At 39.6% G+C, this 12,895-nt stretch overlaps 1 protein-coding gene across 1 annotated transcript in view; it reads right to left on the bottom strand.

Moving 5' to 3' along the window:
• Nucleotides 1-12,895, bottom strand: part of ALDH1A1 (aldehyde dehydrogenase 1 family member A1) — a 93,474-nt gene that overhangs the window by 15,695 nt on the left and 64,884 nt on the right. Inside the window, exons 10-11 of the mRNA XM_073634396.1 lie at nt 12,078-12,242; nt 11,413-11,570 (exon numbers count right to left, since the gene is read on the bottom strand). Coding sequence (XP_073490497.1) covers nt 11,413-11,570; nt 12,078-12,242 — 323 coding nt within the window. The remainder of the gene's footprint in view (nt 1-11,412; nt 11,571-12,077; nt 12,243-12,895) is intronic.

The raw sequence follows: 12,895 nt of genomic DNA, 5'->3' as shown, positions 1-12,895 counted from the left end.
TGACGTAATCACCGCTCCGACCAATCACAGCGCCAGAGCCCGCGATACCCTGAAGTAACTCCGGGAGCGATGTCTCAGGCAAGTAATTCATAATGAGCTAGTATGCAATGCATACTAGCTCATTATGCCTTTGTCTTGCAGGATTATTTTGTTTATTTTTTCAGGGTTTACAACCACTTTAAAAGCATTTGGTGTTTGAAATGCCGGTAAACTACTGTCTTGAACATGATTTATATGCTTTCAAAAAACATCAGTAAACTCAACTGCCTCTAAACTACTATAAACGACTGAGTGTATATTGGCAGGCAACATGTTTTATTTCATAATACAAGGTGTGTTTGAATATGAAATCTGGATACACCGAGCCTCATTCTCTTGGGGGCCAACTGGAATGTAACAAGTTGCCGATCAAAAGCTTTGTAACATATCAGAACCTTCATCTGAAAGAAGAGTCATGCCCCCTGGCAGGGGGGAGTATGGGAACAAAAGCTTGGCTCTAGACCAACTGATATGATAAAGATTGAAATTCTTGATTAACAAGCCTCAAAGAGAGCAATGGCTGCCAAGATGATTGATGAGTTGGGCTACATAAGATCAAGGGGCCAGTGGTCACTGAAGATGACCCAGGTCACATAGTGATGATACATGGAGGAATGCTGCCCCTAGAGGACTACAGCAGGACGGACAGAAAATATTAAGAAGGACTGCCTCTTAACTATTTTCATTTGTCAGAAACCAAGATGGGCTGGCAATGGGGTTGGGTCTGGGCGGTGTATGAATTGAGTTCACACAAAATGAAAAAATCTCTTTCTTGCTTATCTTGCCTGATGGCTCTCTTGCCTCATGACCCTCTCTTGCCATTTTGAGCCCAGCTGACGAGACAATATCTAGAGGACAACCTTATGTTAAGTATCATTGATGTTCTTTTGTTATATATTCTGTAATATTTTCCTTTAGTATTTTTATGTTAGCATTTCCTATTTTCTTGGGAAATAAATTAGACGTTGTTTTACTAAGCAATGTGTTTATTTTCATAGCTAACCTTATATCATTGTACTATCGCCAGTAACATTATCAGAGCTTTAATAGACTAGCTAACTATAGGAATAGACAAGTTAATACACATGGAATAAATAGAGGTAATCCATAACCACCCACCTAATATTTATTTCAATAGTTATTTCAGTGTACATGTACACATAGGATAACATTGAGGAGAGTTCAGGGGCTGCTGAAAAAACTGTCCAACTTCTCCTAAACATGAGTTTAGCAGCTGCAGTGTACATGAGTCCTTAGCAGGTAGTATTTGCATAGAGTCATGCCAGCCAGAAGCTGTGCAGTAGTACTATATGCTTACTCTGCACTGCAGCTGCAGACTGAGCTTGGCTGAATTTACACTTGGAATGGGGGACTGTAATTTTAGAAAGCAGCTAATCAGGGTGTTATTAAGGCAATTTAGTGAGTCAGAGTCACTAAAAGTAAGGGAAGTAAATTGCTCATAAATCCTAATGGGCCTGCTTAGCTGAGAGTGGAAGAATGATGTGCTGGGAGGGAGACGAAAAAGAAAAAACACATTGCACACACCAATGCCAGGAGCTGAAGATGTGGCCCATCAATCCATGTATATATATCGGAACAGCTTATAGAATCAACAAGGGGTTGCTCTGGTGTGTGTGATATTCAATTTGTGATTTAAAGTGTTTGTGAAAATTAAATTGGCCCTGTGACTAAGCATTGAGCACTAGTCTTTTACATTCAATTTATTTAAAGTATATGCAAACTCTATGAATAATAAACTCTACTTATTTGTTTACCTTTGCTCTGTTAAATATTCAACTGAAAGCATATTTTTATATCTGTTCAATAATTGCAAAAAATACCTATTGGTCTGGTCAGAAATTCAAAGCTGTCCTGTTCCTTGTCCCTTTTTTGTTATCTTAAAGAGCCTCATTGGACCTCCCAATTATTTTCTTTGACTATAGAACTAATTTTTTGCATAAAAAAATGTTAAAATACACTCCCATTTTGTGATGTGTATTCACATCACACAGGGGAAAGGAAGCCTGCCAGAGTATCTCAATTGAGTCGGCTACAATAACCACTGAAAGGGCTTTGGTTCCCTCCAATGGCGAAAAATATAGGTATGGTTTTCATCCAGGATCGTTGTCTCTCCTATGATCACCTATAGGCCGTATTCTTTGTGCACACATAAAGATCCAAAAGTTACGATATACAAACAGAAGATTTTTTTCTGGAACAAAAGTGATTGTCCTCAGTAAATGACTTGCATGCTCCGAAACATGTTGTGATCACATCCAGTGAAGTCATCACGCCCTACGCTGCGCTTCACCAGCATTCCAGCCCTCCTCCTTCCTCACCATTGAGTGGGCTAAGGATCTCACAGAGTGTTGGCAGAACACCCGCAGCGCTAGGGCTTGACTCCCCCCACACTGAAAATGGACTGTTGATGTGCCTGTGTACACATCACATTTTTTCTACAATAAATCAGTTAACACTCTACACTCAGAGGCGCCTCCTTATCTTCTATTTAACATGTTCTTTGGAGAACGCTTCTACTCTCTATTTGCGGGCTCGCCCTGAAGTGTTGATTTTATCCCCTGATCTTGTGATTCCATTTCCTGATGGACTTGGTTTTTATCATTGGGCATTAAACCCATGGCCTTTATACAGACGTTTAATACCAGTAAGGGTCACTTATTTGCCCTAAACAGCCTTGTGTACCTACATAACAAATACTCTCTATGTTGTAGAGGGCTTTATGTTGAGGAGGTATTCACTAGTTTAGCAAAATACAACGGGGCAGGGTTGACACCATTTCTTGTAATTTAATTGTGAATTGCCAGCATATTAAAATTAGGAGCCAAGTGAATTTTTAGCAGATCAAAAGGTGTTTTACTGTACATACAGGTTTTTTAAAGAGATTAAACATAGGCAAATTTGCAGCCTTTGTTTTTTTCGACCTGACATGTAGTTTAAACTACTACACCCAGGTGGCAGGTTGGGGCATGATTACAGAGCAGCAAGCATGCCTCCTCCTTTTCCCCACAAGGGGCACATTTTATGCTTGAAGCAGCTGTCTGCAATACAGACATGGCTAATTGAAAAAAAAAGTATTTACAAGTAATATTTCATATTTACAATATTAGTCATCATAATGGAAATTAACTTTGCACATATGCCTATTTGAAATCTTTGTGACCAGCTTTAGGGATGACGGATATTCAGTTTGATAGTAACGTGTTACATAATAACCTTATAAAATAATACAATAATGATAATGCCAATATACTATGACGATACAATTTTGTGCAAGTCACTATTGTATCCTGAAAGAGCAGTTACTGTAATGATAGTGTATGTCGTTTCATTAATACCCTCTTTTATATGGATGACTGTGGGAGTACTGTACACGCTAGGATATTCAGTGATGCCAAGTTCCAGTGTTTCTCCCAGTCATCTTGTTCTCTGAAGCTCTGCCATGTTGTACTTAGATGAAAGCCCAGAATTATCAGTAGGTGAGAAATACTGTCCAGTTATTCCGGTTTTTAGAAAAGCAGACTTTTCTCCCATAATATGTGGCTCGTTTATAAAAATAAATGCTTTTGATATGTTTTCCATGTTGAATTTCTATACCCACTTAATAAAGATTTTGAGTGGAGATCAAAGGAGCACCGTAAGACTTTGGAAAGGTTAGACTGGTATACAATCCTTCCGAGAAAACACAGGAAAGTCTACTAGCTGACAAATGTAGGTCTGTCTCTATTTCCCCTTTATCTTATGTGTGTAATTATTATACATGTGTTAGTTGTACAGGACCAGGCCCAGTAACTGGATGTGTTTGTATCATTTAGCTTCCTAAAATGTTTCACATCTTTTTGGTTGCAGTATTAGCATTAACATTGCTACTGAGCATACGGTTAATATCCACAGTGTTAGGGCTCATGTTGATGAGTGTTGTTTTCCTTCTTTTGACCTGCATTTGGAAATCACAACAAATGCGGGTCAGCCAAATCCCACTGACTTTAACTGAGCAGTACAATTACCCACATTTTCCATTTGAACGCAGCTACGTGCATTTTAATTAAAAATGCAACGTTTGACTAGAATGGCCATTGACATATTCCTTTAGGGGTCTATTTATAATGCACCATTCTCTGTTATAGAATCATTCACCCTCATTTTAAACACATGGACTTCTGCAAAGAATGTTTGCAGAATGTCAGATTTAGTGCTTGATAAATATGCCTTTGTAATGCAATACATTGTTTATGTATGTTTGTACAATAATTACAGATATATTATTCAGCCTTTAGATGGCAGTATTTATAAGTTTGTAGCTGATCTCTGTTCCTGTTTCCTGTCTGCAGTTAAGCAGCAATGCCCATGTGGCCTGTGTACTGTCTGTTCTTTAGGGCTATATACAGAATTTTCTGATACATTGTGTTACTCTATGGAGAAGATTTACTAAAACTGGAGCACACAGAATCTTCTGCAGCTGTGCATAGTAACCAGCTTCTAGGTTTTTATCAAAGCTTAATTAGAACCCTGAATATAGGCGGATGGTATTCAAAACATACAGCACAGAGAACAAAGTCACCAAATTGCACATGTGCTCATCCATACATACTAAAACTGAAGCATGCAAAATCTGATGCAGCTCTGCATAGAAACCAATCACCTTTCAGGTTTTATTGTCAAAGCTTAACCTCCCTGGCGGTATGATTATTTCGGATTTTAGGTGCTGAAAGCGGTACCATTATTTTGCATGGAAATTTGGCGTTTTATATTGTAGGTCTGTAAATCTTAACAATAACACACTTAAATCTGTCCAAACCAGAGTCTAGTAGATATCCCGGGTATGATGAAGTTTGAAACACAAAAACATAAATTATAATATAATAAATAAAAATAAATAATTAAAAAAAAAAAAAAAATAGTAATAAAATAAATTTCCCCACAATTCACTATCGCTCAATTCTGCAAGTGTTCTAATTTACTATCGCTGTTTTCTAGCTGGTCTAAAGCCACTTTTGACGTAAAGGGACACTTTTTGGTTGCTATGGACAATCTCCAGTTTCCAGGCAGAAAGAACAGTGTATATCATGTAAAACTGCATGCAGGGCACTGGACAAAGCACTGGGGACAAAAGGGATGTGAAATCATTTCATACAGTACTGTAATCTGTAAGATTACAGTACTGTATGTGTTATGATTTTTACTTTTTTTTTAATTTGCCGCCAGGCTCCGCCCCCGTGCGTCGCGCCGCTCGCAGGGAACGGAGCCTGGCACGGAGAGGCTTCGGAGGAGGACGGAGCCCTCGGACACTGCGGGTGACATCGCAGGATCTCGGGGACAAGGTAAGTAACGCCGCCCCAGGATCCTGCAATGCGATCCCGAGTGTGGTTCGGGGTTACCGCTAATGGTATTGAATTTTAACCCCGAGCCACACTCGGGAAAACCGCCAGGGAGGCTACAGAGGAGTTCCACCAAAAAATTGAACCTCCACTTATCAGCTTCCTCTCCGGCTCCAGTGCCACATTTGGCATCTTTCAGGGGAGGGGAAATGGGTACCTGTTTTTGATAGGTACCCTTCCCCACTTCTGGGAGACAGCGCCACTGCGCTGTCCCTCGGAAGTTTGGCCCCCTCCTCTTTCCTCCATCACCAGGCCAGTAAGAAAGTGCAGCACACTTTGCGCATGCGCAGTAGGGAACCAGCAGTGAAGCTGAAAGGCTTCACTGCTGGTTTCCCTTACGACGAATGGCAGCGACAGCACCTGACAGGTGATCCGGAAATCGCCTGGGGTTCAGACATTGCGGGCTCCCTGGACAGGTAAGTGTCCATATATTGAAAGTCAACAGCTGCAGTATTTGTAGCTACTGACTTTAAAAAAATGTTTTCCCCAGGCGGAACACTGCTTTAATTGAAAAAGCTGAAAGTGGTATGAAAGCTTCTGTTTTTTTTTTAAAAACTTACCTGCTCTGTGCAGTGATTTTGCACAGAGCACCTCCGATCCTCTTCTTTTCGGGTCCCCCGCTGGTGCTCCTGGCCCCTCCCCCCTCCCCCCTGGAGTAGTGCCCCCAGAGAAATTTGATTGCCCTGGGAGCACTGCTGCATGCCTCCATAAGACACATAGAGCTGTGGCTCTCCTCCCTCCTGCTTTCTCCTCATTGGCTCACTGGCTGTAATTGACAACAGCGGGAGCAATTGGGCTCATTCTACTGTCTCAGCCAATGAGGAGGGAGAATTGAGGCTATTGTGAACATCCCTGGATCGGAGGGAGCTCAGGTAAGGATTGGGGAGGCGGGGTTACTGAAAAAGCTTCAGCCTTTAGAACCACTTGAAGTTAGAAGCTGATTGGTTACTGTGCACAGCTGCAACAGATTCTGAGTGATCCAGTTTTATTAAATCTCCCTCTATGTGTGTATTTAAACCTGTATGTCTGTATATATGTGGCTTTCTGCTGATGCCACTTGATAGTGTCTGTGATTGAAGAGTGTGTAAATGCTATCTTTCCTAGTTTACTCTTAATCTGTGATTGAGGTGTCCGTTTATGAAGCAGTGAAATCTATTCACTGCTTCGTTCTCCGGCATTCACAGTGAAGATCTTTCTCCTCTGTGTGCCAGTTTATGAAGCTTTGTAGATCGCTTCACCTTCTGAGGAGTGAAGAGATCTACAAATGCTTCAAATAGTGGAGAACGGCCCCTGATACTGGAATCTCGTGAGACTTTAGGAGATTACAGCACCAGAAATACAGAGATGTCAGTTTATTAAGCGGTGATAAATTATCACCGCTCAATACACGGACGATTAATGTTAATAAAATAATGAGTCCCCCTACATTATATACATATGTATACACACACACACATTATATATACATGTATATACACACACAATATATATATATATACATATACACATTATATGTATATATGTATATATATGTATACACATAAATATGACAGGGGGACATGCTTACAGTGTTGGGGGGTCTGAACGAGGCATAAGGAAGTTAAAAATCTTCCTCCTTCCCCCTCAGATCCCTCCAGATTTCCTCTTCACTCCCCGATTCACCACCTCTGAGCTGGTGAACCTGGGAGTGTGAATTCTGACTCAGATCGCCAGTGAAGCGGTGAGATCACCGCTTCATAAACTGGCCCTTACTGTGTCATTCATGAGAATTCTCCGCGTGTAGAGATAATCGGTGGGAGAACAAGTTCAAACATGTTCTCCCCCGATTATCACTGTTTCATAAACTGTTTATGGACTGTGATCAGCGGTGATCCTCGGGATCACCGCTGATCACTGCTTCATAAACGGACACCTCTGTGTGTAGAGATAATCAGCGGGAGAACAAGTTCAAACATGTTCTCCCCCGATTATCACTGTTTCATAAACTGTTTATGGACTGTGATCAGCGGTGATCCTCGGGATCACCGCTGATCACTGCTTCATAAACGGACACCTAAACCTTTAGGGATGAAATGCACCAGTGAAAGGTGCTTGTGTGGCGGTTTGTGGGCTATAGCTTGGTGTGCTGTTGCCATTCTTTCAGTTACACTACACAAGATGAGCCTGGGCAAGTCTGCACCTGAGGAGGAGTGGACAGAGTATAGGTGTCACTAAAGGGGGGTCATCATATGTGGGCAGCAACTGGCAGTACCACCGGTTTACACATACGCCAGTCAGACAGACTGACTAAAACTCCAGAAGTATGATTTAATATGTCTAGGATGTGACTTGTTATAATGAAGGCTGACGATTGCTCAAGAAGCTGATTATGTCAGCATTTATCCTCAGAGCTACCTACTGGGCAGCTTCACTCAACACATCCAACTCTGGGAAAATATGTGACCTTTAGTATGCTATCAAACCAATAAGCCAAGTTCATGCAGGTTATTTATTTCCAGCTTCAGCCAAAGACAACTAAAGGTAGAAATTCTGTTAACACTTTAATGATTTACCAAAAGTCATTAACTGCACTAACACTGAACCTTAAATATTCTACTTGCAACATTAACAGTTTATATTTGTAATAGGTTTTTTACATTTATTTAGTAGCTATCATACATGTATTTCATTCACAATCTTTGTAATCTTAGTTACAAAGCTTTTAAGGGATTTTAAAGCTGTACCTAAAAATCAGTCTGTTCCAAACTAATTTTCTCAAAGCTTGCTGCTTGCTGACTGCCTCACGTAGGAGTATGGCAGCAGAGTGGCTCTCCTGTGCTGGATCACATACCTGATACATGATCCGCCATTTATGGGTAGGGGGTGCATGCTGCCGGTGCCACGGCTGTGCTGTAATTAGACACAGCATAAGCTGATCAGTGGGTGCTGTCCAGTGGATTTCTGCTGGCACCTGGTGAGCGGCGAGGAGAAACACAGAACGGAGCTCTGCTTATGTAAACAAGGCAGAGCTCTGTTCTGTCAGCAGGGATGTGGTGGATTTTGTTTCCCTACAAAGCAGGGTATACAAACCACAACTACCTTAGTTAAAAATAGCATATAGTAAACACAAAAACACACATTTAACACTTTGATCACCCTAGATGTTTAACCGCTTGCCGACCAGCCGCTGTCATTATGCTGCAGGAGGTCGGCACAGTCCCGCAAGCCGTCGTAGCTTATGTTGGCTCCTTTAAGAGGGATAGCAGGCGTGCATGTGCCTGCTGCACTGCGGGGTGCCGATGCTCGTGGCTGGTGGCCGTGATGACCGCCGGCCACGTGCGCTCACGGACACAAGAGGCAGAACAGGGACGTGCGTGTGTAAACACACAAATCCCTGTTCTGTAATGAGAGGAGAAGCAGATTGTGAGTTCCTACTAGCTAGGAACCACGATCTGTCATCTTCTATAGTCAGTCACATCCTCCCACATTTAGAAGACACTGGGGAACACAGTTAACCCCTTGATCGCCCCCTAGTGTTAACCCCTTCCCTGCCAGTGACATTTACACATTAATCAGTGCATTTTTATTGCACTGATTGTTGTATAATTGTCAATCGTCCCAAAAATGTGTCAAAAGTGTCTGATGTGTCCGACATAATGTCGCAGTCCCGATAAAAATTGCCGCCATTACTAGTAAAAAAAAAATAAGAATAAAAATGCCATAAATCTATCCCCTATTTTGTAGAGGCTATAACTTTTGCACAAACCAATCAATATGTGCTTATTGCGATTTTTATTACCAAAAATATGTAGAGGAATACATATCGGCCTAAACTGAGGAAAAAATTAGCTTTTTTAAACAAAAATTGGGGATATTTATTATAGCAAAAAGTACAAAATAATGAGTTTTTTCAAAATTATCGCTCTTTTTTTGTTTATAGCGCAAAAAATAAAAACCGCAGAGATGATCAAATGCCACCAAAAGAAAGCTCTATTTGTGGGAAAAAAAAGGACATCAATTTTGTTTGGGTACAGCGTCACGCGACTGCGCAATTGTCAGTTAAAGTGACGCAGTGCCGTATTGCAAAAAATGGCCTGGTCATTGAGCAGCCAAATCTTCCGTGGCTGAAGTGGTTAAACCCTTTCCAGCCAGTGTCATTAGAACAGTGCTAACAGTGCATTTTGTTTAGCACTAATCACTGTATTAGTGTCACTGGTTCCCAAAAAGTGTCAAAAGTGTCAGTTAGTGTCAGATTGCTCACTGCAATATCATAGTAAGTTGCTGATGACCGCCATTACTAGTATAAAAAAATATATAAAAAAATAAAAACTCCAGTATATAAACCATAGTTTGTAGACCCTATAACTTTTGTGAAACCAATCAATATACGGTTATTGGGATTTTTTTACCAAAAACATGTAGCAGAATACATATCGGCTTCAATGTATGAAGAAATTTGATTTTACATTTTTTTTTTATTGGATATTTGTCATAGCAGAAAAGTAAAAAATATTGTTTTTTTTTTTTTTTTTTTTTTTTTTTTTTTTATAATTCTTGTTTTTTTTTTCGTTTATAGCGCAAAAAAAAAAAAAATGCAGAGGTGATCAAATACCATCTAAAGACAGCTCTATTTGTGAGAAAAAAAATGATATAAATTGAATTTATGTACAGCATTGTATGACCATGCAATTGTCAGTTAAAGTAACCAAGTTCCAAAATGCAAAATATGGCCTGGTCATGGGGGGGGGCTGGGGGGTAAATCTTCTGGATGGAAAGTGGTTAAAGCAGTATTCACCCAAAATATAATATATTGCAGTGTACCGATCTTTAACCGCCTGCCGACCGCTGGCCGTCAATTGACGGCCAGGCGGCGCAGCTCTCGTTGCGGGCGGACGTCATATAACCCCTTCACTGCCTGTCACATTTATACAGTAATCAATGCATTTTTATAGCACGGATCGCTGTATAAATGTGAATGGTCCCAAATATGTGTCAAAAGTGTCCGATGTGTCCGCCGCAATATCACAGTCACAATAAAAATCGCAGATCGCCGCCATTACTAGTAAAAAAATTTAAAAAAAAAAAAATGTTATAAGACTATCCCCTATTTTGTAGACACTATAACTTTTGCGCAAACCAATCTATATACGCTTATTGCGATTTTTTTTTTTACCAAAAATATGTACAAGAATACATATCGGCCTAAACTGAGAAAAAATTTGTTTTAAAGAAAAAAAAATTGGATATTTATTATCGCAAAAGGTAAAAATTATTGTGTTTTTTTTAAAACTTGTCACTCTTCTTTTGTTTATAGCGCAAAAAATAAAAACTGCAGAGGTGATCAAATACCACTAAAAGAAAGCTCTATTTGTGGGGAAAAAATTATAACAATTTCATTTGGGTCGAGTGTTGTATGACCGCGAAATTGTCATTCAAATTGCGACAGCGCTGAAAGCTGAAAAAATGGCTTGGGCAGGAAGGAGGCGAAAATGCACAGTATTGAGGTGGTTAAATGTGGTGGGTACAATAGTTTTCTTCTTTTAGGCTTTTATCCTTTGTTTTTACCTGGTGACCTGGCCAGTAACACATTTTCTGTCTTAGGGTGTCTCTACTCTGGATGGAGGTGCAACAGAGACACTTTGAGACAGCAGTGTTGTCAATCTAAGCAGAAGGTAGTGTTAAGCTGGCCATACATGGATTGAAATTCGGCTGTTTCAGCATTCCGTACATCCATGTATGGGCAGGGTGTTGCACATAAGTCAATCTAGCAAACTGTACAGCCTGAAAAAGAAAAACATGAATGCAGCCACCACATTTAAGAATTGGTAAGCTGCAATATCATGAATTTTTGTTTTTGAGTTTAACACTGTTCCAAGGTTTAAAATGTTGGCTATCAAAACCAGTATTTTTTGTTGCAGTTAGGCACTGTAATTGATAATATTTCTGCAAATGTTACTTTTCACTCTGCTAGCAATTTATAATGTTTGCAAAGGCTTACCAGACAGTTCCTGCTTCAAGGGCGGAGGAAACTGTTATTGCTTTATCAAGATCTTTGGTGAAAATTCCTGCAGCCAATCCATAAGTTGTGTTGTTTGCCCTCTTAATTACGTCCTCAGTAGTTTTAAATTTCATAATCTGTTGTACTGGCCCAAATATCTATAAAAATAAAATAGATAAAATAGGTTAACTCCTAATATATTATATAGAAGATTGACTATTCAATAATAAAAGTCCAGTCTATTAAAAAATGATATGTTTGTTAAATGAAGTCTGGCTCCTGACTTTTTAAATGTTTTGGATATCCCAAAAGCAAGATATCCATGCCGTGGTTTCTAATTATATTCCAATCCTCTGATCATTTTTTGGTGTTTCTGACCATCTTGGCATGTTTTGCTCTCAAAAACTCTGCGGTATCAAACTTTGTTTCTATCAAAGAAAAGCACATATCTGTTAAAGAATTAGAAAAAAATTAAGGTGGTGGAGCACCTGAAGCTGGTGTCCAGCAATTTACACATAATTCTTCAGCTTGGTAAAAGTAAATCATTAGACTGAATATATGTTGAAGTGTTACATTTAAAATGGTCAACCTCTACACCAGAATCTTATATACTATAATTTCTTTCGTAAACAAAAAGCTATTATTCTATATTAATTTAAACATACCTCTTCTTTGGCAATGCGCATATCATCCTTAACATCTGAGAAGACAGTGGGTTGGATAAAGAACCCTTTGTCACCCCATGTGCCACCTCCACATTCCAGCTTTGCTCCTTCTTTCTTTCCACTTTCAATTAAGTCAATGATTCTGTCGTACTGTTCTTTGTCAATCTGTAAAACAGAGTTTTTTTGTTGTGTTAAAATAGAACATGCATCTTGCAAAAGATTGAAATGACCTATTTTAATCACAGATGTATGATCCAAAATGCACAGAATGCCAGGCCCTTTTACTAAGCTATTAATGCTTTGTCTTAAGCTTACCCAAGAATTTTGAAGTATAAACATTTCTATAGATACAAGCCTGGTAACGCAATTCTTTTTTTTTTTTTTGGTCGACCCAGCAGGTTGTGCCACCTCCACATTCCATGTAAGGCGAAGTTCACACTGGCATTAAAAGCAGGTGTTTGAGAGGCGTTAAAACACCCCTCAAATGCCTATGTACAAGATACAATAGGCAGCACACAGTGCTTTTCACACTATCAAAACATGAAATGTAATGCCGCGTACACACGGTCAGACTTTCCGACGGGAAATGTTCGATGTAAAGGTTGATCTTGCGCAGTGCTAAGTGTAAAGTACTCTAAAACCCACAATGCAACATAGTTAAATAAAGTGCAATAAACAGTGCATAAACAGGGGTAACTGACAGCTCCCTCATAGACAAGTAAAATGAATTAATCAAGTGAAAGGGTGGTATTAAATGTTCATAAATGAACCTATGTGCTCACAAAATGTACAATAATGACAAAAAAGTCAAAAAAATT

Source organism: Aquarana catesbeiana, linkage group LG01 (assembly GCF_042186555.1).
Source record: "Aquarana catesbeiana isolate 2022-GZ linkage group LG01, ASM4218655v1, whole genome shotgun sequence".
NCBI lineage: Eukaryota > Metazoa > Chordata > Amphibia > Anura > Ranidae > Aquarana > Aquarana catesbeiana.
Note: the sequence above shows the minus strand (reverse complement) of the source record. Positions and strands in the feature narration are given on the sequence as shown.